At 43.0% G+C, this 25,259-nt stretch overlaps 1 protein-coding gene across 1 annotated transcript in view; it reads right to left on the bottom strand.

The window, feature by feature from the left end:
* LOC124556687 (collagen alpha-1(XI) chain-like) overlaps positions 1-25,259 on the bottom strand; it is a 560,578-nt gene that overhangs the window by 297,496 nt on the left and 237,823 nt on the right. The window contains exon 2 of the mRNA XM_047130656.1: positions 15,881-16,081. Coding sequence (XP_046986612.1) covers positions 15,881-16,081 — 201 coding nt within the window. The remainder of the gene's footprint in view (positions 1-15,880; positions 16,082-25,259) is intronic.

Below are 25,259 nucleotides of genomic sequence, written 5' to 3' on the forward strand. Positions count from 1 at the left end.
GGTGACACATGTCGCCTGCATGATTTAGTAGTGTACTCCCCATAGGTGTAGCAAAAATTATTTGGGTGATTTAAACATACCTGTGACACTGTACAAACACTAACAGAAATGCACCACTAAAACAAAAAGGAGCACTCAGCACAAGGTATATTTAGATTGCACGCACGAATGAACAGCCAAACAAAGGGAGCATTTCAAATGGTTCAAATGGCTCTGAGCACTATGGGACTTAACAGCCATGGTCATCAGTCCCCTAGAACTTAGAACTACTTAAACCTAACTAACCTAAGGACATCACACAACACCCAGTCATCACGAGGCAGAGAAAATCCCTGACCCCGCCGGGAATCGAACCCGGGAACCCGGGCGTGGGAAGCGAGAACGCTACCGCACGACCACGAGCTGCGGACAGGAAGCATTTCCTCACAACTGGTAAGAAGATGGTATTACGGATCAACAGACAAAGAGTCGCACGCACTGTTTCCATGTTCAAAGGATTAATTACACTCCTGGAAATGGAAAAAAGAACACATTGACACCGGTGTGTCAGACCCACCATACTTGCTCCGGACACTGCGAGAGGGCTGTACAAGCAATGATCACACGCTCGGCACAGCGGACACACCAGGAACCCTCGGTGTTGGCCGTCGAATGGCGCTAGCTGCGCAGCATTTGTGCACCGCCGCCGTCAGTGTTAGCCAGTTTGCCGCGGCATACGGAGCTCCATCGCAGTCTTTAACACTGGTAGCATGCCGCGACAGCGTGGACGTGAACCGTATGTACAGTTGACGGACTTTGAGCGAGGGCGTATAGTGGGCATGCAAGAGGCCGGGTGGACGTACCGCCGAATTGCTCAACACGCGGGGCGTGAGGTCTCCACAGTACATCGATGTTGTCGCCAGTGGTCGGCGGAAGGTGCACGTGCCCGTCGACCTGGGACCGGACCGCAGCGACGCACGGATGCACGCCAAGACCGTAGGATCCTACGCAGTGCCGTAGGGGACCGCACCGTCACTTTCCAGCAAATTAGGGACACTGTTGCTCCTGGGGTATCGGCGAGGACCATTCGCAACCGTCTCCATGAAGCTGGGCTACGGTCCCGCACACCGTTAGGCCGTCTTCCGCTCACGCCCCAACATCGTGCAGCCCGCCTCCAGTGGTGTCGCGACAGCAGTGAATGGAGGGACGAATGGAGACGTGTCGTCTTCAGCGATGAGAGTCGCTTCTGCCTTGGTGCCAATGATGGTCGTATTCGTGTTTGGCGCCGTGCAGGTGAGCGCCACAATCAGGACTGCATACGACCGAGGCACACAGGGCCAACACCCGGCATCATGGTGTGGGGAGCGATCTCCTACACTGGCCGTACACCACTGGTGATCGTCGAGGGGACACTGAATAGTGCACGGTACATCCAAACCGTCATCGGACCCATCGTTCTACCATTCCTAGACCAGCAAGGGAACTTGCTGTTCCAACAGGACAATGCACGTCCGCATGTATCCCGTGCCACCCAACGTGCTCTAGAAGGTGTAAGTCAACTACCCTGGCCAGCAAGATCTCCGGATCTGTCCCCCATTGAGCATGTTTGGGACTGGATGAAGCGTCGTCTCACGCCGTCTGCACGTCCAGCACGAACGCTGGTCCAACTGAGGCGCCAGGTGGAAATGGCATGGCAAGCCGTTCCACAGGACCACATCCAGCATCTCTACGATCGTCTCCATGGGAGAATAGCAGCCTGCATTGCTGCGAAAGGTGGATATACATTGTACTAGTGCCGACATTGTGCATGCTCTGTTGCCTGTGTCTATGTGCCTGCGGTTCTGTCAGTGTGATCATGTGATGTATCTGACCCCAGGAATGTGTCAATAAAGTTTCCCCTTCCTGGGACAATGAATTCACGGTGTTCTTATTTCAATTTCCAGGAGTGTATAAGAAAACTTTTCGGCAGTCGCGACATGAGGGCGACCTTAATAGATTGCATTTCTTAAAAAATCTACCTATTTACTTTTTATAGCCCTTCTTACGTAATTCTTCATTGTTGACCAGTGTTACGATTTTTTCCCTGTTCCACTCTCACATACTGATTGAGAACAGTATTATTGTCTAGATGCCCATAATCTCTGCCTTATCTTACTCTTATGATCGCTACGTCAGATAGATGGTGGTATCACAGTCTTTGTTGAATGTAATTTACAAAAATTTACCCAGTAGCATTTCATGAGGAATGCATTGTGTTTTTTCCGAGTTTTTCTGTTACATTTTTCGAATGAGGTGTACCAACTTGACACGATTCTAGCAGCCTGTTGCAGCTTCCATCAGTATACAGCGGATTATTTATATTGCTACGCTGGCTTCATGGGTCAACCACAACAAAACCAATGACAGTGCCATTTTATTCTTGATCAGAGATCTGTAAACATCATTACAATAAGCAGCCTATGCTTTGTATACATTCCGTTACTCTCCACACCAAAACATCCACATAGGCAGGAACTTTATTATACATATTCAAGTATGCCAGCTATATTGCATTCTTGTGCTGTAAGGTGATACCTACTGCAAACCCCCAGTCTATTAGCAACGTATTTGATTATTATGATCCCATACAGGTACCACTGACTGACTGGCAAAGTTACCCTGACATTGCCCTCATTACAAAATGCATGCTGTGTGGAGTCCTGGGTCGCAGACCTATGTTTGGAGTGTGTATCGCTTTCAACTTGTCCAACAAGAACCGACTGGTTTTAACTTGCTCACAGCATCCTATCACCCTAGACTGACATGTCTGAGCAAGTTCTAACTTGTCCACTTTGGGGCAAGTAGTTTAAACTTGGTAGCCGTCCTTACCACAACAGAATAACGTGGGAAGTAACCAGTGTGTGGAGAGGTTGTGTGTATATAGACCCACCAGTTTACACATCTAGTTAGCTGTCAAAATTCACAGGTACATTATATTTTGCTTTGATCGATATGTCTCAATGCTGAAACTGCGCCAGTCCTCGAGTTTGCGGCCATAATTGAACTGAAGATTGTACAACAATGTAGAAAAGTTTGGTTCAAACAATTAGAGTGGAGGAGCTTGTGTGGCAGTCAACCAACATCGAAAGTCATCCTACCACAGGATACAACCTACATGATGTAGGAAACATTGTATTCTTGAGCAGAGGCGTCAACACCAGCAGCAGACGTAACAGCAGCAGTTGCTGAGATACCCATCGATAGTAACAGTGTTTGGTGGTATAGAACTAATAGTATTGGAATATGAGACTACAGATAGCGTATGTTTAAAAAAGCCAAGTGCTTCAAACACACATAAAATGTACGATGCTATATATTTTGCCATAGAATATGCCAAAGAACTGAGAGTGTAAAAATGCATTCAGTGAAGTGGCAGAATGTATAAGGCAACATAATGTTCTTGTAGGCGTTGAACTGGATGACTGTATAGCTGCATGTGAACATAATGACATACATGCAGAATTTGACATGTGAAAAGGGCAATTATTTGCTAAATATTGCCTTATGGCGAATGGTTATGATGAAAGATGTATAAGCATGTATTAATAAGTGTCTATATATAGGAAAGTAATGAAATTAATATTGTTTTTATGAGTTACAACGTATGTCTAATCTCCAGTCATGCATTTCACTGTATTTCCATTTACTGATTTCCTGTACGTGACATAACTCCAATTGGTTACTACAACATGAGAGATGCACAAAAGTATTTGTGACCTAAAGCATAAGAATGGCTGCATTCAGTATTAACAGAAATGTGTGTACGCAGATCGAACTAAGCTTGTTAAAAGTGCTGCTTAACTTGTAAGTTATAGCAGTAGTGTCAATATGTGCGCCATGTGCATTTTTTTTAATACTATGGAACAATTCAATGTGTTTTATACTTGAAATACAATTTTTTAAATACATGATAGAATTTTTTCATATGTGATCATAAATCTATAACCATAGTTGCCTATTGCAACAAGCAACATGCATGTGGTTTTTTTTGTACGCATAGTGTTATTCTGTTCACCAAAACACCTGCTTCGGGAGGAAAGCCAAATAGGCGCTTCAGTCTGGAACTGTGCGACCGCTACGGTCGTAGGTTCGAATCCTGCTTCGGGCATGGATGTGTGTGATGTCCTTAGGTTAGTTAGGTTTAAGTAGTTCTAAGTTCTAGGGGACTGATGACCTCAGATGTTAAGTCCCATAGCTCTCAGAGCCATTTTTTTGGTTTCCTTCTGTTTCCATTGAGTTTTTGTTTCGTTTAAAATTATGGCGTTTTTGTATTTAGTGGCTTGTACACTGGTTGTCCTGTCCGCCTCCGTAGCTGAGTGGTCAGTGCGGCTGAATGCCATGCAGAGGACTCGCGTTCGGCTCTCGGTACTGCCACAGATTTTTCCTTTCAACGAGTATTGGTACTGGGTGCACTCAGCCTCGTGAGTTTAACTGAAGAGCTACTCGACTGATTAGTAGCAGTTACAAGCTCAAGAAATCCGATAACGACCGGGAGAGCGGTGTGCTGACCACATGCCCCTCCATACTGCATCCAATGGCCCCATTGGCAGTGGATGACCCGGCGGTCGGTCAGACCCAACTAGCCCGTCTAGGGTTGAACGCGGAACTATGCCTACCTTCACTGATCGACCAATGTGTGTCTGTATGGTTGAAATAATGGGCTGTTATTGTTTAAGGAATACCTTATATTCCTTGCATCAGACATTGGATGCATTTGGTGCTGTACAAAAGGTTTCTGCCTCATGTGCGTCTTCTCTGCACTTTCTGCAGTAATCTGTCTCTTATGTGTAATGCTAGTGTCCCTGTCGTGCTGACATCAGATTAGAAATGTGAAGCCTCACCTCAAGGTGATGAAACTACCTGTTAAGATTAACGAATTAGATGTCAGTGTAAATCCAGCAACTGTCTCAAGCTCCTTCTGACTTTCATCAGTATATTTAAAACATCAGTGGTGCCTTACCCCTCACCCCTTAACATTTAGATTTCTATGTGCGTCTCTTCTCTGAACGTTAAAACACTCTTGCTACACTATGTGATCAAAAGTATCCGGACACCCGAAAAACATACATTTTTCATATTAGGTGCATTGAGCTACCACATACTGCCAGGTACTCCATATCTGCACCCTCAGTAGTCATTAGACATCGTGAGAGAGGAGAATGGGGCGATCCGCGGAACTCACGGACTTCGAACGTGGTCAGGTGATTGGGTTTCACTTGTGTCGTGCGTCTTACGCGAGATTTCCACACTCATAAACATCCCTAAGTCCACTGTTTCCGATGTGTAAACATGAAGGGACACGTACAGCACAAAAGCTTACAGGCCGACCTCGTCTGTTAACTGACAGAGACCGCCAACCATTGAAGAGGGACGTAATGTGAAATAGGCAGACATCTAACCAGACCATCACACAGGAATTCCAAACTGCATCAAGATCCACTGCAAGTACTATGACAGTTAGGCGGGAGATGAGAAAACTTGGATTTCATGGTCGAGGGGCTGCTCATAAGCCACACATCACGCCGCTAAATGCCAAACGACGCCTCGCTTGGTGTACGGTGCGTAAACATTGGACGATTGAACAGTGGAAAAACGTTGTGTGGAGTGACGAATCACAGTATACAATGTGACAATCGGATGTCAGGGTGTAGGTATGGCGAATTACAATGGTTCAAATGGTGCTAAGCACTATGGGACTTAACATCTGAGGTCATCAGTTCCCTAGACTTAAAACTACTTAAACCTAAGTGACCTAAGGACATCACACACGTCCATGCCCGAGGCAGGATTCGAACCTGCGACCGTAGGAGCCGCGTGGTTCCGGACTAAAGTGCCTAGAACCGCACGGTCCCGGCGCCGGCTTATGGTGAATTCCCGGTGAACTCATCTGCTAGTGTGTGTAGTGCTAACAGTAAAATTCGGAGGCGGTGGTGTTATGGTGTGGTCGTGTTTTCCATGGAGGGGGCTTGCACCCCTTGTTGTTTTGCGTGGCACTATCACAGCACAGGCCTATGTTGATGTTTTAAGCATCTTCTTCCTTCCCACTGTTGAAGAGCAGTTCTGGAGTGGCGATTGCATCTTTCAACACGATCGAGCACCTGTTCATAATGTACGGCCCGTGGCGCAGTGGTTACACGACAATAACATCTCTCTAATGGACTGGCCTGCACAGAGTCCTGACCTGAATCCTATAGAACACCTTTGGGATGTTTTGGAACGCCAACTTCGTGCCAGGCCTCACCGACTCACATCGATACCTCTCCTCAGTGCAACACTCCGTGAAGAATGGGCAACCATTCCCTAAGAAACCTTCCAGCACATGATTGAACATATGCCTGCGAGAGTGGAAGCTGTCATCAAGGCTAAGGGTAAGCTAACACCATATTGAATTCCAGCATTACCGATGCACTTGTAAGTCATTTTCAGCCAGGCGTCCGGAATTTTTGATCACATAGTGTATAGTTCAGACTATATTGAAGTCCATGGTTATTATATAGGGTGGTCAGAAACAGTCTGAAAAGTCTGTAAGGGCGTTGCAGGTTTGTATCTTACTGAGAAATAATTGTTATGAAGAATGTTCGACACGTCGCGCCGTTTCCGAGTTAATTAGCATTGAAGTTAGCCAGTGAGGCTGTTACGTGCGCAAATTCAAACGGCCCGCCAGAGACGGTGTCACCATTTCAACATTTGGTTTATTAAAACCGAACAAGAGAGCGATACAAAAATTGTACATGAGACACTAGTAAGGATTGAGCCCGATTAAAGGCTGAGCAGTCTAGTGCGCTATCATCTAAGCTATGAGAACAACTGGCGCCAAGCACATCTGGCGGACCGCTTGAATATGCGTGCGCAACGGCCTGATTGACTAATTTCAATGAAATTAGCGCGGAAAAGGCGCAACGTATCTAATTCTTTTCCAAACAATTATTTCTCAGCACAATCTACCCTGCAACACCCTTACAAGATTTTCAGACTGTTTTTGATCACCCCATATGCTCACCCAATATTTTTACGTTCTGTATCTGCGTGGCCTAACGGCATTTCTTGAACGTTTCACCGACTTCCAAGGGCTACTATTAACAGGGACCTTTATTAATATGAGAGAGTGAAACCTTTTCAAACAATTCCTCCTTTATTTTACTTATCAAGAAGCTATTTTCGGTAAAGCTTCGTGTTGACAAACGTTTTCTGAGGTCATGGTCTCGCTGGGCAATATACTGCCTGCTTGGATGAGTAAGTGTTGTTGCTCCCAGACCGTTAAGCTATCCAACTGAGTGAGTTTTAATTATAACAACTGTAATATACGGCGTTACCACGTGCAGCTAGGAAATGCGGTACATCCATCGGGTATAGGAAGACATTTTTAGCTGTTAACAGAGCTTTCATATATGCTGTGAACATCTCTGTCTCTGATGTTCTACTGTACCTTATACCATACACAACACAATACTCTACGTTTGTTTCTAAAAGCCATAAGCAGAAGGAATTGTATTTATGCTACTTTTTCTACAGCTGCATCTGTATAAATACCCCGCAAGCTACCATACGATGCATGGCGGAGGGTACCTTTTAACATGACTAGTCATTTCTTTTCCTGTTACACTCGAAAATTTAGCGAGGGAAAAACGATTGTCTGTGTATTTTGTTATAAATCCACAAAATTTTTTATTAATCACCTAGTTCATTTCGACCAGCTACGACCGTCTTCAGACCGAAAAAAATAATACACAAAGGTAGCTTGATGTACATTGTCTCCAAATTAAATAAAATATAGAATCAGAAATGATTATTATCAAAAATAACAGCATTTTCGTACCTGAGTGAAGCCAGTACATTAGATAATCCGTGTACTGGATTCACCAGCTACGGAAATGCTGTCATGCTTGCTAATAATGATTCTTGATACTGTAATATGGAATCAGAAATCATATTAGCAAAAATGAAAGCATTTCCCTGCCTGATTGAATTCATTACTTTACATAATTAGTGTACTAGATTAATTCAGGTACGGGAATGCTGTCATGCTTGCTAATAACGATTTCAGGTTCTATATTTTATGTAATTTGGAGCCATTGTACATCAAGCTGCCGTTTTATGCTATTCTTTTGGGTGTGAAAATGGTCACAATGACCTAAATCAACTACCTGATTAATAATTTTTTTGTAGTCCATGACTAGGTCTATAACAAAATAAATATTTCCTGGATGGCTGTAAATCGGTATTGCGAATATTTTACAACTCGTGGACTGTCTATGTGCCACTGTACGAGCCGTAATTTCTTTTATCTTGTCCTCGCCCTCCTTACGCGAGATGTTGTTTGTAGTAGAATCGTTCTGCAGTTAGTCGCAAATGCTGGTTCTCTAAACTTTGGCAATAGTGTTCCTCGAAAAGAACGTCGTTATCCAGGGATTCCCATTTGGTTTCACGAAGCATTTCCGTAAATACTTGCATGTTGATCGAACCTTCCGGTAAGAAATCTAGCAGCACGCATCTCAATTGTTTCCATTACTTCCTTTAATCAGATCTGGTGGGAATCCCAACCACTCGAGCAGTATTCAAGAATTGGTTGCACAACTGATCTGTTTGTGGTCTGCTTTATAGATCAGCTACAAACACTCGAGCAGTACTCAAGTACGGGTTGCACAACTGCTCTATTTGTGGTATCCTTCAGAGATCAGTCGCATTTTCGAAGAATTCTCCCAAAGAACAGAAGTCGACCATTCGCCGTACCTGCTACTGACCTTATGTGCTCGTGCCATTTCATACCTCTTTGCAACGATACGCTTAGATATTACATCGAAGTCACTGCTTCAAACAGCACACCACTAATACTTTAATCGAGCGTTGCACAATTGTTTTTCCTGCTCTTCTTCATTAACATACAGTTTTAGCAAGCTGCTATATACCACACCAAGAAAAATTCTGTCTTAGCCACTCTGTATCATTCTACTACCACTCAACGGCGACACTTTCCCGTACATTCCAGCGTCATTATTGCAGCAAGCACTTGTGCTTAGGATGACAACTTGGAGTCATCATAGAATATTTAGCTCACAATAATAGCCAACAATAATAGTAATATTAGTAGCATTAGCAACAGCTGCTAGAGTTGTCGTTGTAGGTGGTGTGCGAGTTTGAATTATATCAGTAGTTGTAGTTGCAGGTACTGTAATACAACTAATAGCTGACGTATCAAGAGTCAACTGCAGCGCAAAATACAACTTAAGGGGATAGTCTAGTAAAAAATGAAACTTTTCCCTAATTAATCAACTGGTTTCAAATTTTCAACATATAATTTTTGCATATTGTTAAATATAACTACAAAGTTATAACTCAATCTATCCAACCGTTTTTGAGAAATTATTATTTTATTTTGAAGGTTTTTTTAAAAAAATCTTCTTTCATACAGTAAATTTACTTGAATGAGCTTGAAAAATTTTACTCTGTATTTGATGATATAGACAAACAGTTCTGTATAAGTTTTAGTGAAAATCTTTTACGGCGTCATTAAAATTAATTTTCAAAGTTCTGAATATTTTTATTGAAATAATCAAGATATTCACATATCAATATTTTCTTTTCTAAACTTTTTTTTCATAATTATACTCAAGACTGTTACTACTGATAGTAAGAGCTATCTCAAAAAATTTCATTACATTTAGGGAATATTTACTATGAAAAACTTATATTTGAATGTTAAATTTCACAAATTAGAGAGACGTGTAATTAAAGCTACGCAATAGAATCATTCCCAGGCCCTTGCACTTCAGTACACCTGGGCTGTAATTTGTTCTTTTTTGAGCTACCTCAGCTTGTATGGTCGTCAATTTTAATGCATGTCGTCGTCTTTTTTCAGATTCTAGGAACCGTTTGGCCTTTTGCTTCCTTCTTCGCTCGTCTTTCATTTCACTCCTTCAAGTCCTTATTGCTGGCAGTGGAGTGGTCTCTGTTGTTCTTGTTGCTTCTGTCAGATAGTGTGGTGTCACCGCCAGACACCACACTTGCTAGGTGGTAGCCTTTAAATCGGCCGCGGTCCGGTAGTATACGTCGGACCCGCGTGTCGCCACTATCAGTGATTGCAGACCGAGCGCCGCCGCACGGCAGGTCTAGAGAGACGTCCTAGCACTCGCCCCAGATGTACAGCCGACTTTGCTAGCGATGGTTCACTGACAAATTACGCTCTCATTTGCCGAGACGATAGTTAGCATATCCTTCAGCTACGTCATTTGCTACGACCTAGCAAGGCGCCATTATCATTTGCTATTTATCTTGTGATGCATGTACCGTCAGACCGATGTTTACCAATTATGGACTAAAGTTAAGTATTCCAGAAGCTACGTACTTTTTTTACTAGTCTCTATTCCTCTAACTGTTCCAGACCTCACGCCAGCCTGCGTGAGCTTAAACGCGTGCCTTTCGGCTACCTCATAGTGGCTTGGCTGTCTTGCCAAGTCACAACAGATAGCACATTTGATTGAACTGTGAAACGGCTTCTGTCACAGATAGTTTTACTTTTCTTTTCGATATAAATACATTCTTTGGACACTTTTGTCAGATTATATTATGTAAATACTCATTTGCATTTTGAGTCTTTCCAGCAGTGCATCTGGAGAGAACTATATCAGATGCCAGTCTCTGATAAACATTTATCATTGTAACAACAACAGCTGGTCTCAGAGCACTATGGATAGCAGTTTTATGTGTTTCTGTTTGTTCTCCTTTGGCTAGAGCACGATTAAAGAAACACCAAGAATTCTCGCCTTTTGGATACTTCATGTTTTGCGGTTTGTCATCAGTGCTTATGGAGTGGTACAATGTTGCGTAGACTGCACTCTTCATTGCCGTAGTCTCTGGAGCATTTTCAACAATGGCTCTTCTACACATATAAAAAAAGTTTGACATCAGCTCGGTCCCGAGAGCTCCGGAACTTGTAGAGAAATTTGGAATAGAGATCAACATAAACATCATTTCCGCCATTTTTATTGTTCATGAAAACCACACACTGCATGCTGTACCGTCATACAGCGAGACCTCCAGAGCTGGTGGTCCAGATTGCTGACACACCGGTACATCGAATACACAGTAGCACGTCCTCTTGCCTTGATGCATGCCTGTCTTCGTCGTCGCATACTATCCACAAGTTCATCAAGGCACTGTTGGTCCAGATTGTCCCACTCCTCAACGGCGATTCGGCGTATATCCCTCAGAGTGGTTCGTGGATCACGTCGTCCATAAATAGCCCTTTTCAATCTATACCAGGCATGTTCGACAGGATTCATGTCTGGAGAACATGTTGGACACTCTAGTCGAGCGATGTCGTCGTTATCCTGAAGGAAGTCATTCACAAGATGTGCACGATGGGGGCGCGAATTGTCGTCTATGAACACTAATGCCTCGCCTGTATGCTGCCGATATGATTGCACTATCGGTCGGAGGATGGCATTCACGTATCGTACAGCCATTACGGCGCCTTCTATGACCACCAGCGGCGAACGTCGGTCCCAGATAATGCCACCCCAAAACAGCAGGGAACCTCCACCTTGCTGCACGTCTACGACGATTGTCTGTTTGAAGGCATATACGACACTCAACGGTGAAGAGAACGTGATGCCAATCCTGAGCTGTCCATTCGACAAGTTGTTGGGTCCATCTGCACCGCGCTGCATGGTGTCATGGTTGCAAAGATGGACCTCGCCATGGACGTTGGGAGGGAAGCTGCGCATAATGCAGCCTATTGCGCACAGTTTGAATCGTAACACGACGTCCTGTGGCTGCACGAAAGCATTATTCATCATGGTGGCGTTGCTGTCACGGTTCCTCCAAGTATATTCCGTAGATAGCGGTCATCCACTGGAGTAGTAGCCCTTGGGCGGCCTGCGCGAGGCACGTCATCAACAGTTCCTGTCTCTCTGTATCTCCTCCATGTCCGAACAACAACGCTTTGGTTCACTCCGAGACGCCTGGACACTTCCCTTGTTGAGAGCCCTTCCTGGCACAAAGTAACAATGCTGACGCGATCGAACTGCGGTACTGACCGTCTAGGCACAGTTGAACTACAGAAAACACGAGCCATGTACCTCCTTCTTTGTGGAATGACTGGAACTGATCGGCTGTCGGACGCCCTCCGTCTAATAGGAGCTGCTCATGCATTGTTGTTTACATCTTTGGGCGGCTTTAGTGACACCTCTGAACAGTCAAAGGGACTGTGTCTGTGATACAGTATCCACAGTCAATGTCTATCTTCAGGAGTTCTGCCAGAACCGGGGTGATGCAAAACTTTTTTTGATGTGCTTATAATAATGAGTCAATTTCACAATTGTTTCTTCTTTCAAACTTCCATTTGCTTCCCCACCGAGAGTCACGTTTTGTGCCCGATTTCCCTTCACCACATTTCTCAGTCCTGTCTCAAATTGTTTTGCAATATGATTCACGCACTCTTCCTTCAATATTTACATTCAGTTGAACTAATTATATGTTTTCTACATTTATCCTTTGAATTTCAAGAAACCCTTTCGTATTATAACAGTGTGTATACGAAACAACATATTTAGGAATTTTTTTTTACGAAATTCAGTATTTTATCCCTTTAAGTCATCATCTTCAGACGTTTGACAACCACTATTGGATATAGACCTTCTACAGACTTTGTAAACCTTCTTTCTCAGACACGCTGGGAGCTCGATACTGAAAATTCCATGCCTTTTTACTCTCCAGTTGTGCTTCTCATACGGTCGTCCTCTTCAACTGCCCTAAATACAAGAACTCATCAACTGATTCTGGGACTTCTTTCCTCATTTATACTATTTTATTTTCCATATCTTGGTCACATACTGAGTAATTCTGTTAAATTAACATTCAAGCTTACTTTCAAATTTGCTGTATCAACTTCTTCGTTATTTGCACTACAAGCAGTAGGATGTCATCCTCAAGACGAAGGTGGTTGAGAATATTTTATTAACTCGCATTCAGCCTTCCTATTTCCAGTTTAATGAATGTATTGTTCAGTGTAGTAACATAGGTTGAATGACTGCCTTCTTTCTCTAGGCCTGTTAGTACAGATTTTGTTCGCTCTGAGTCAAAAGCTTTATCTAAAATTATAAATCCCAGACAAAGTGGTCATTCATATTCAGTTATCTGTCTCATTATTTCGTTGATGGCTTGCATATAGTCCCCTGAATACACACTTCTAAAGCCAGCTTGATCTTATTTGCCAGCCGGAGTGTCCGAGCGGTTCTAGGCGCTACAGTCTGGAACCGCGCGACTGCTACGGTCGCAGGTTCGAATCCTGCCTCGGGCATGGATGTGTGTGATGTCCTTAGGTTAGTTAGGTTTAAGTAGTTCTAAGTTCTAGGGGACTGATGATCTCAGAAGTTAAGTCCCATAGTGCTCAGAACCATTTTTTTAACCTATTTCCGATTAACATCTAATGTGTTTTTACTATATGGTTGGCGACAATTGTAGCTAATATCTTAAGCTTCACTGACAGGAGAGTAAAATGTCTACACTTTTTTATGTCTCCTTTCTCGTGACGTCGAACTGTCTTCCTCGGGAGACATTCTGCAGACAGTTTTACAAGTTCCTTTTGTAGTTAGTTTGGTTGTTTCAAGTTACAAGGATCAATTTGCACGATAGATCTTAATGATGTGAAACGAGTCATTTTAGATTCTCATCGCAGATCTATTTGAGCATGTGTCTACACCCTGGACGTTAGTAAGTCCTAAGCCCCACCTTTTACACCTTACAGTAATAGAAATTCTTCTACGCTATAGAAGATGTCAAGGATTACCTTTCCTCCGGCTTTAATCATGTTGAAATTCCGTCATTTCCAGCTGCATTTTCCTTTTCTCATAACGGGAATGCCTTTGTATATCTCATCAGGCATAATTTCTAGCATGACTTTATATTCGTTATTGACCATGTCTGATTCTAACTCATCTCTTGCACGATGTGAACATTACAAGAAGATTTGGAATGCTTGTACAATTGTCTCTATTACTAATTATTCTCCTGTTTCTATCTTACTGATGAAATGCGCTGTCTTCTTCGTGTTCTTGTTTATTGCTATTCCACTTATCATATTTTCATTGATTGTTCTCACATCTCCTTGAAGACATTTCAATATGATCTTGTTCTATTATCGTCTTCATGAAACTCTCTATGTTTAATAGCCGCCTCGGTCGGTTTGAGATTTTGTTTCCTTTAGCTATTTTCGATATCACATCCACGATGTACCAGAAATTGTATAATTATGATTTATGTGGGAAAAAAAGGGGGGTGGGTACCAGATTCGATCCAAGTGTGGCTCAATGCTCTCTCTTCATTTAACGTAACTTCTACGACGTGATCATTAGTGGTCGGAAGTGTAAATGCAGGACATATGAGAAATCTTTCCAAAGTAACCTTTTCTGTCTTCAACTTAAGCGATTTATCATATCTACGGAAAACCTAAGTTAGGACAGTTGGACGGGATTTTAAGCCTTGCACTTCCCGCATGTGAATATAGTGCCTTAACCAGTCAGTTATATGTGCAGATCTGTTTCGATATATGCATAATACGCTGAATTATCCTCTATGTTTTCGTTATGAGCCTAGAAGGACTTCGGCGAAAGATGGGATGTCCGTATAGTAACGAAAAAAATGAGAATCATATGTGTAGCTATTCAGAAAAAACACTGTTTTGAGAAATTTATTTTAGGTTTCTTCGATAAATTAGAAAACGTCTTCTAACAACGCTACCACAACAAAGGTCAAAATTTAATAATGATTGTGGTGTTGCTCATGCTGCTAAATACTGCATTTTCGGGCAACAACAAAGTTATTATGTGGCAGGTGTCATTAGAGCACAGTTAATAAAGTCATTTCATGTAATAATGAATAAACTAGGCACTCATCTTTTCGTGTTTCCCACGCTGGTCTCGTTGTAAAATAGTGGCTCAATCGTCAAAAACGTAGGTGGTGATGATTGCAAGCTCGGACGCAAAGAGGCCTAGGTTTTATTCTCCTATATTCAAAAGTTTTATAGATGTGTTTCACAAACCATTCTTGAAGATTACATTTTTGCAGGACAATGGTGATGTAAAAAAGTAATCAGCACTCCGAATTTAAGTTACACTTCCTTTTTATTGCTTTTGTTGCAATATCACGTAACACACAAAACATCACTTCACAATACAAAACATACTTGAAAACATCTTCCTCACTGTTTAAGTTCACATTTTATAAACTGACTACAATATGCGTCTTTCCAACATGACGTCCAAGACTTGACTTTTTCAAGGTCCGACTCCCTAACTAACTAATAATCGCTTACGCGCCCAAAAATCAGAGTTACAAGTACGTCAAAGATCATAGTGACAAAAGAAAAAATACACACAAGAATAATATCACTGCAATTTAAACATATCGATGAACCAAAGTACTTCTACATTAATGAAATCAAATCTGAATGTTGTCTGAGAAATATGTCAACTACTTTACAGAAACACGGTAGAATATTACTGGTATCGAGAGGTTCAGGTGAGGTGCCGTAATGGTTACGTAATTCAAGTACCATTACAGTCTTCAGATACTCTTATCAGACGAATGGGGAATAACGATCAAATTAAGCAGTGCAGGTGAAACAGAGAAGACGGCTGGGCAATAAGGTGGAATATACGCCTAGTGCAGGGATGGCTTTAGCGCGCGGTCCACAGGGTTCCTAAACTGAAACATTTGTCGTACTAGATTAGTAACAGTTGTCCTCTGTGGACACAGGGGCATATAACCGTGACGTGTGTGTACGTGTGTTTAGTCGGACGTTGCACTGCGCCAAATAGGCGTGTTATTAGGAAAAACAGCGAACATTTAGGAGAGTGAGACTCACCGGGCTGCAGGCGTGTGGTCATGAGGATGGAGAAGTCCTTGGGGAAGCCTTCCGGGAAGAGCTCTGCGGTGTGGACGCTGCTGAGCGCGTGCTTGCTGATGTGGTAGGCTCCCGCACCCGGGCACCTGCCCTCCGTGCGGTTGACGCCTCGCGGCAAAGCGCTCAACAGCGCCGCCTCCAGCACGTCCACCACGCCATTGCCTGCAACACAAAGCACGCTTTTCCCTCTAACATTCGTCACGTCTATAGCTATATACAATAATTTCACTAAAGCACATTGTGTGATGCATATGTACCTCACAGTATACAGGGCATCCCATTTATCTTGCCTCCCAATGACTTTTTGTCCAGAAGGTAAATAAAATAATTGTTTGGATAAAAATAAATTTTTAATATACCACGTTTTTACAGGGTGTTTCAAAAATGACCGGTATATTTGAAACGGCAATAAAAACTAAACGAGCAGCGATAGAAATACACCGTTTGTTGCAATATGCTTGGGACGACAGTACATTTTCAGGCAGACAAACTTTCGAAATTACAGTAGTTACAATTTTCAACAACAGATGGCGCTGCAAGTGATGTGAAAGATATAGAAGACAACGCAGTCTGTGGGTGCGCCATTCTGTACGTCGTCTTTCTGCTGTAAGCGTGTGCTGTTCACAACGCGCAAGTGTGCTGTAGACAACATGGTTTATTCCTTAGAACAGAGGATTTTTCTGGTGTTGGAATTCCACCGCCTAGAACACAGTGTTGTTGCAACAAGACGAAGTTTTCAACGGAGGTTCAATGTAACCAAAGGACCGAAAAGCGATACAATAAAGGATCTGTTTGAAAAATTTCAACGGACTGGGAACGTGACGGATGAACGTGCAGGAAAGGTAGGGCGACCGCATACGGCAACCACAGAGGGCAACGCGCAGCTAGTGCAGCAGGTGATCCAACAGCGGCCTCGGGTTTCCGTTCGCCGTGTTGCAGCTGCGGTCCAAATGACGCCAACGTCCACGTATCGTCTCATGCGCCAGAGTTTACACCTCTATCCATACAAAATTCAAATGCGGCAACCCCTCAGCGCCGCTACCATTGCTGCACGAGAGACATTCGCTAACGATATAGTGCACAGGATTGATGACGGCGATATGCATGTGGGCAGCATTTGGTTTACTGACGAAGCTTATTTTTACCTGGACGGCTTCGTCAATAAACAGAACTGGCGCATATGGGGAACCGAAAAGCCCCATGTTGCAGTCCCATCGTCCCTGCATCCTCAAAAAGTACTGGTCTGGGCCGCCATTTCTTCCAAAGAAATCATTGGCCCATTTTTCAGATCCGAAACGATTACTGCATCACGCTATCTGGACATTCTTCGTGAATTTGTGGCGGTACAAACTGCCTTAGACGACACTGCGAACACCTCGTGGTTAATGCAAGATGGTGCCCGGCCACATCGCACGGCCGACGTCTTTAATTTCCTGAATGAATATTTCGATGATCGTGTGATTGCTTTGGCCTATCCGAAACATACAGCAGGCGGCGTGGATTGGCCTCCCTATTCGCCAGACATGAACCCCTATGACTTCTTTCTGTGGGGACACTTGAAAGACCAGGTGTACCGCCAGAATCCAGAAACAATTGAACAGCTGAAGCAGTACATCTCATCTGCATGTGAAGCCATTCCGCCAGACACGTTGTCAAAGGTTTCGGGTAATTTCATTTAGAGACTACGCCATATTATTGCTACGCATGGTGGATATGTGGAAAATATCGTACTATAGAGTTTCCCAGACCGCAGCGCCATCTGTTGTTGAAAATTGTAACTACTGTAATTTCGAAAGTTTGTCTGCCTGAAAATGTACTGTTGTCCCAAGCATGTTGCAACAAACGGTGTATTTCTATCGCTGCTCGTTTAGTTTTTATTGCCGTTTCAAATATACCGGTCATTTTTGAAACACCCTGTAAATCGGGCTAGACAAGCAATAGAGAACATGTTCTCTTCCTCCCTCACTTTGCTCAGCCGTGCCCGTCCGCTAGAATTTAGTTTAAAATCAATAGTAAAATTTCTGCTCAACAGATATAAAGGCATGAAAGCGAAGTTCCATGCGGCTTTTCGACGGATGATGCTGTAGTATACAGAGAAGTTGCAGCATTAGAAAATTGCAGCGAAATGCAGGAATATCTGCAAGGGATAGGCACTAGGTGCAGGGAGTGGCAACTGACCCTTAACATAGACAAATGTAATGTATTGCGAATACATAGAAAGAAGGATCCTTTGTTGTATGATTATATGATAGCGGAACAAACACTGGTAGCAGTTACTTCTGTAAAATGCCGGCCGAAGTGGCCGAGCGGTTCTAGGTGCTACAGTCTGGAACCGCGTGACCGCTACGGTCGCAGGTTCGAATCCTGTCTCGGGCATGGATGTGTATGGTGTCCTTAGGTTAGTTAGGTTTAAGTAGTTCTAAGTTCTAGGGGACTGATGACCATAGATGTTAAGTCTCATAGTGCTCAGAACCATTTGAACCGTTTTTAAGGCGGGTGGCAGGTTGAGATTCATTGGGAGAGTCCTTAGAAAATGTAGTCCATCAACAAAGGAGTGGCTTACAAAAAACTCGTTCGACCTATACTTGAGTATTGCTCATCAGTGTGGGATCTGTACCAGGTCGGGTTGACAGAGGGGATAGAGAAGATCCAAAGAAGAGCGGCGCGTTTCGTCACAGGGTTATTTGGTAAGCGTGATAGCGTTACGGAGATGTTTAGCAAACTCAAGTGGCAGACTCTGAAAGAGAGGCGCTCCGCATCGCGGTGTATCTTGCTGTCCAGGTTTCGAGAGGGTGGGTTTCTGGATGAGGTATCGAATATATTGCTTCCCCCTACTTATACCTCCAGAGGAGATCACGAATGTAAAATTAGAGAGATTCGAGCGCGCATGGAGGCTTTCCGGCAGTCGTTCTTCCCGCGAACCATACGCGACAGGAACAGGAAAGGGAGGTAATGACAGTGGCACGTAAAGTGTCCTCCGCCACACACCGTTGGGTGGTTTGCGAAGTATAAATGTAGATGTAGATGTAATAAAAGCGTGACTAACAGTATATCAAACAAATGTTGTTTGCCTACCAGCAGGATATTAACCAGCACGATTACCTTTCTTGCAACTTCGTTCGTTACGAAGATACGAACAGCAGTACGGGAAAGTCGGGTGAAGTACTCACGGCAGCAAAAGCGACCTTTGCCTATTTTTTTGCTCTGATCAGTGTTACTGTGCGGTCAGAATAGTTATAGTGTTCACTATTATTGTTGTCAGTCAGTTTTAGAGAGGCAGCTCGTTCCGACATTTTGTAGTAAAAACGTTTCTGATCTTTTATCGTCTGAGACAAGGCAATTGATTTATATTATTATTGTACTTCACTTATACGTAGAGTAATACTTTGGAACAGCGTCTTTTGGACTAGAAATTCAATTCCTTTTTGTTTCTTTCGGTTTCATAGGTTCATGTGTAAACCGCTAATACCGACATCGTGCCCGATTGGGTAAAAATAGCGATACTACTCGTCGGAAAAAGTGGCCATGGATTTTACCCCAATAACAGTTAGTTACTTTCTATTTATCATACATAGTACTACAGATCGCACTGACTTCTAACCCTTTTATATACAAAGATATCATCCGTCACTTTATCCCTTTGTGACGATTTTGAGTTAATTCATATTATTCAAAACTTTTCCGTTCTATTTGGTGTAAGGCAAAATCCGATTGAAAACGGGCTGCTGCAAGCAGCTTGGTATTATTTCAGAAACTTTGACATCACGATGCCTCGAAAATACATGCGGAATTCAGAACAAGGTGATGTAACTCGTCCACTTGTTGGAGTTTCCAAGGTACTAGAACCCTATATAGTACTTTAAGGAAATGGTCCGTCGGAAACAGTATTCGGACGCACAGTATGATCGACCAGGAACTGGTACGGATTTGTGTCTCAAAGTTGCCATGCCGAATTCAGTGTAGAACCACAGTTGCAGCAAGAAATTTGAAGGAAGTATAAGCATTTGAGGGAGCTTTACAGGAATTAGGATACTATAGGGATATGGAATTGCAGGAGCCCATGTGATTTGTGCAGAACGGTCCGTCCGCCCCCCGCGTCCCCCCCCCCCCCCCTCCTTGGAACAGCGTGAACTCGACAATCAAAACTGGAGAGACAGGCACACTCCAAGGCTTGACGGTGGATGATGGAAAAGCCATGCGAAACGTGAGCATTGGCTACCACGCAACAGGCGAGACGAGCGTCGGCACGACAGTAGGAGAAATGATGGAGGTCATTCCTATCGAGTGGGAACTGTGGAGATCCACAACCAAAATTCACAGCTAAATAACAACCAAAATGACACCATGTGAAGCTCACTAGCGGAGAGCGTTCCAGACATGCCCATCGAATACACAGACTTGCCATGAGTATTTCTCATTGATTTTGACAAGAAGCTGTGAAGGACGCAGTCAGGGGAAGAGGATAATGAAGGAAGTATGTCCGATACCATAATTGGTAATGAAGTGAACACGTCATATCCGATAACTGATATAGAGATGAATGGAAATGTGATACCGTGTATTTTAGACTCAGTGAGTCAGGTATCCGTGCGGGATAAAATGTGTAGGAGACGAGTATGGCCTATTTTCAGCATGCGGATAATGAAGGTGCACGGAGCCATTATATTTTTAAAGGAGCAGTCATAACGGAAAGAGTTTAGGTCGAATTCGTGTAGACGCTATCTTGGGAACGGATTTCGTGTGGTGTGGCGTTTTTGTGAAAGGTTCTCGTCAGTGAAATTTGAAGGTCAAGACATCCGGTCGAAGTTCAAAGGCCGGCCGGAGTGGCCGAGCGGTTAAAGGCGCTACAGTCTGGAACCGCACGACAGCTACGGTCGCAGGTTCGAATCCTGCCTCGGGCATGGATGTGTGTCATGTCCTTAGGTTAGTTAGGTTTAAGTAGTTCTAAGTTCTAGGGGACTTATAACCACAGCAGTTGAGTCCCATAGTGCTCAGAGCCATTTTTTTTTGAAGTTCAAAGAAGATTCGAAGAGAGCGAGAAAGAGGGAATTTGAATCGCTAGGTTTTACGATTGCCATAGAGACCGAGACAGGCGTGTTTGGTCACGAAGAGGAACCGCGAACAGTCAATCAAGAGACAAAAGCAGAGAAAGGTCCAATCATGGATTATGTGAGTTATGATGATGGGCGAAAAAGGCAGAGGCAATAGCAAGTGTACTCCGCGATCTGTTGCACACTGCGGAAAAGAATGTTGCGGCAACAGAAAATCGTGAGGGTGATAGTGAGAAAAAGGAAAAAGGACAAAAGCGAATATGAAGACGACTGTGAAGAGTGGGAAGATGTTACTCGGGCGAATCGGACACCGAGGAAACGGAGTGCTCGAGCTATAATATGGGTATGAATTTGGTCCAGTCTCTCATATATTTGATTTCAGTGGATTTTTAGCTGCGCGTTGCGGTTACCAAATGGAAATTTGTGGTAAGTGCTGTGAGACCAAACTGCTGAGGTCATTGGTCCCTAGGCTTAGACACTACTTAATCTAACTTAAACTAACTTACGCTAAGGACAACACACACACCCATGCCCAAGGGAGGACTCGAACATCCGACGGGGGTAGCCGCGCGAACCGTGGCAAGGCACCTTAGAGCCGCGGTTACGGTCAGAGAATGGGGGAGTAATCCCGCAAAAGCGTAGAGAAAATGATAAAGAAGATTGAAAAGGAATATCCACACGTAATTCTGACAATAAAGAGACGATATATGTGGCGTGCATTGCGCTCTCGAACGGATGTCAGATTTATGGATGCGTTGCTGGCACACCCAGAAAAGGACTAGGATAGTGAATCTGGTGGAAAGTGGCGACACAACCGTAAGAACAGGAAGAGGTAATCCGGCACCACTGTTTATAACTATGAAGAAGAGGAGAGGCCTTCGCCATGAAGAAAGAGACAATGATGATCAAGATGACCCATGGGGTAATCTATTTGAATTGTTGCATAAGCGCAGTATTTTTCAGTTTTGTAGATGGTGAAGCTATTTAAATTAGAATGTATAACAAAGTAAAAAAGAGTGCAGTGTAGATAATAACATGAACAGAAGACTAGTGTGGGCACCACAATGTAAAATTTGAAGAGAGAAGAGGTAAAAACAATGAGAGATTCAGACAAATTCAAAGTTGTGTGTAAGTCAATTAAAAAAAAATAACGTTTGCAGTCGAAGAGAAAGTACTTCTGTATTCAAGGAGAAACCAGAGTAGTAAAATGTTCAGAGACGTACCAACTTGCCTAGTGATCCGTTATCATATACGTTTAAGCTCTATATTAATGGTACAGAATAGTGTACCCGTGTTAATTTTACTCGGGGTTGCATGTTAGTGGTTTTTGTGTGGGGAGAACTCCGGTAATGTAGGTTTAATTCGTGGAGACAGTGTGGACGACATATGAAATAGAATAGTTAAGTAAACCACTTGTGGCGAGTACCTAAGGTCAACGTGAAGCGTAGGTATATTGATGATTCTTTGTTGATGTAAATTGTTGCATTTATTTTGTGTCACGTGATATGCGTGATGAAGAAGAGAGAATTAGTGGCTGCCAATACCGAAGGAGCGCTGAGACTATGGCGACAATGAAGCGATTTAGAGATCTTATATGACGAAGCGAGCTATGAACATTATATGATGAATCGAAACTGAAGCTAAATGATCCCAATGGCAAATTAATATCATGTGGATTTGTATCTAACCATGTGTGTTGGCAGGAAAAGTATCTGCGAGATGAAGGATTCCAAGTGGAAAATACATAAGAAAAAAATGACTCTGAGCACTACGGGACTTAACATCTGTGGTCATCAGTCCCCTAGAACTTAGAACTACTTAAACCTAACTAACCTAAGGACATCACACACATCCATGCCCGAGGCAGGATTCGAACCTGCGACCGTAGCAGTCGCGCGGTTCCGGACTGAGCGCCTAGAACCGCTAGACCACCGCGGCCGGCCATAAGAAAAAGACAAGTTTTGGATACATAGTATTACGCACGACAAACGGAGGTCTGTTAATGAAGCAGTGCAATGTTGATGAACCGACAAATGATCAAAGATATACTACAGGAATGAAAAATATTAAGTAAGGAGAAACAGACTAAGGTAAATCAAGGGTAAAATATGCTGTACCTTATGTGAAATGAGTTATTACAAGGAGTTTTTGTGAAAAGATGTACGGGGAAGAGAAAATATTGAAATATTAACAGGAAGGCGAGAAAAGGTGATATGATGGCAACTATTTCCCAAACAGGTTGTATGAACACTTTTAGCGTAGAGGGCCATTTTTATGAAATAAATTTATCCTTTGCACTCAATTCAACTAATGCATATGAGCATAAGGAAGTTTAGTGATGTCTCGAACGACCGATCTCTAGTACCATCACGTACTCAGATATAAAAAAAGTACGTTAAAATTCTATGAGCGTGTTGAAAAAATGGAACCAATAAGATTAGCTAGGCAAGTTGTGGAAATCTAAGAACTCGGCGTAAAGATAAACTTGACACAATAAAATGGATTGGAGCAGTAAAAGAAGACCTGAAGGAAGCAGGAACAACACAGCTTGATGTAGAAGACATAAAAAGCTTTAGACAGAAGGAGAAAAGCCCGTTATAGGACAAAGGAACTAATATGAGCACCAAGAAAAGCCAAAACAAAACCCTTTAAATACCCATTGTTGTACATCGCGTGGTCCAGTAGTTTCCAAATGTGAATAATAATAATAAATAATAAAAAGAAGCACTACAGTTTCATTAAAAATTGGTGGACCTGCACTAGAGAAAATATATAGCGGAGGGAAATAGTGTTTGTGTGTGTGTGTGTGTGTGTGTGTGTGTGTGTTTGTTATGGGCTTTCAAAGGCAAGGTTATCAAGGCCCTGAAGGAAACGTTAGGTGTTGTGGGTTGCAGGGTGTGGGATGTGGGTATAAGCATAGGAATATGTTGGGTTGTATCTATGGAGATGAGGATGGGGTGGATGGTCGGAAGACAGAAAGAGAGCACGGGATTGAGGTGTAGGCAGGAATGTTGTATGGAGCGGAAAAAGATAGAGGAAGATGGAAAAGGAAAGAGGAGCCCTGATGTGGGGTGAGATAGGTGAGGAAAATCTATAGTTGATAGGATGGATAAATATCGGGGCGAATTTCATAACTGGGAGAGGGAGTCCGTTGGCGTTTCGTTGGGAGTCGTTATGGAGCGTGTGTAGGTTTGGTGGAATGTGTAGGTATAGGTGCCGCAGCGTAACACGAGGTGAAATTAGGGCGGAGGTAAAATGGTTGCTGGAGTCGAGTTTGCGGATTGTGTACGTGTTGACAGGTGTTAAAAGTGAATGATGAGAGATGGGTATTTAACGAGATGGGGAAAAATCCATATGGTGGGGAGGTAGGCGGATGCAGAAAATGAGGAGTGTTTTAGGTAAAAGGATTTGGAGGGAGTGACAGAACTTTGGTGGGGCAGATAGAGATGCAGTATTGGCATAAGAGAGGATAGATCGGGTCAAGATTGTGTAGCTGTGAAGGATATTATAGGGATATAATCCTCATGTTTGTCCAGTTAGCTGTTGTGGTAGTAGAAGAACCTGCCACCTACTTTGAAGCTAAGTAACGGTGTCAAATACTTAAAACATTTCGGTTTATATAATTAACTCCTTTAATTTTCTATTCGTTCGCCAAGTGAATAGAAGGCGTACCCATTTAGGGGCAGGGGAGTGGAGCTTCCCCCCCCCCCCCTTCTGGTTAAAAAAATATAAAAAATCTTATATTTGCAAACTGATTCTCATCCCAACCCACCACACTGATGGATGTATGTATTCAGCATCGGTTTGAAGAACGCCCAGACATGTAATGAATACGGAGAAATAGCAAGTGTACCGAGAACTGTCATGAAACCTCAAAACTATTTCCTTTTATTATTATTGTCTTCCTGGATGTGGTCCTTTTATGCGAGTAAATAAAATGCTGTTTGGTTTTATGCCATATGCGTTTCGCTTTCTTCTATCTGCGAAGCATCATCAATAGTCTGTACTACATATTTGTTGAATATATGTAGTATAATGTGTTTCCAGATATTAATAAATATCTGGAAACACATTTATGTTAAGGTATATTTAAAAACACATTTCTACATGGATACATGTAACATGAACTACGGTCTGCTGAGATTCCGTTGCAGACAAAAATAAACGAACCGTGAATATTATAAAGTAAAAAGCCTTTTATTTAGTTGCATAGCGCAACCACGTCTCCAAGAACATAATAATAATATAGAAGCAACTAAGGACCCAGAAAAAATAAAAAGATGACTCGT

The sequence above is a fragment of the Schistocerca americana genome, chromosome X (assembly GCF_021461395.2).
Source record: "Schistocerca americana isolate TAMUIC-IGC-003095 chromosome X, iqSchAmer2.1, whole genome shotgun sequence".
NCBI lineage: Eukaryota > Metazoa > Arthropoda > Insecta > Orthoptera > Acrididae > Schistocerca > Schistocerca americana.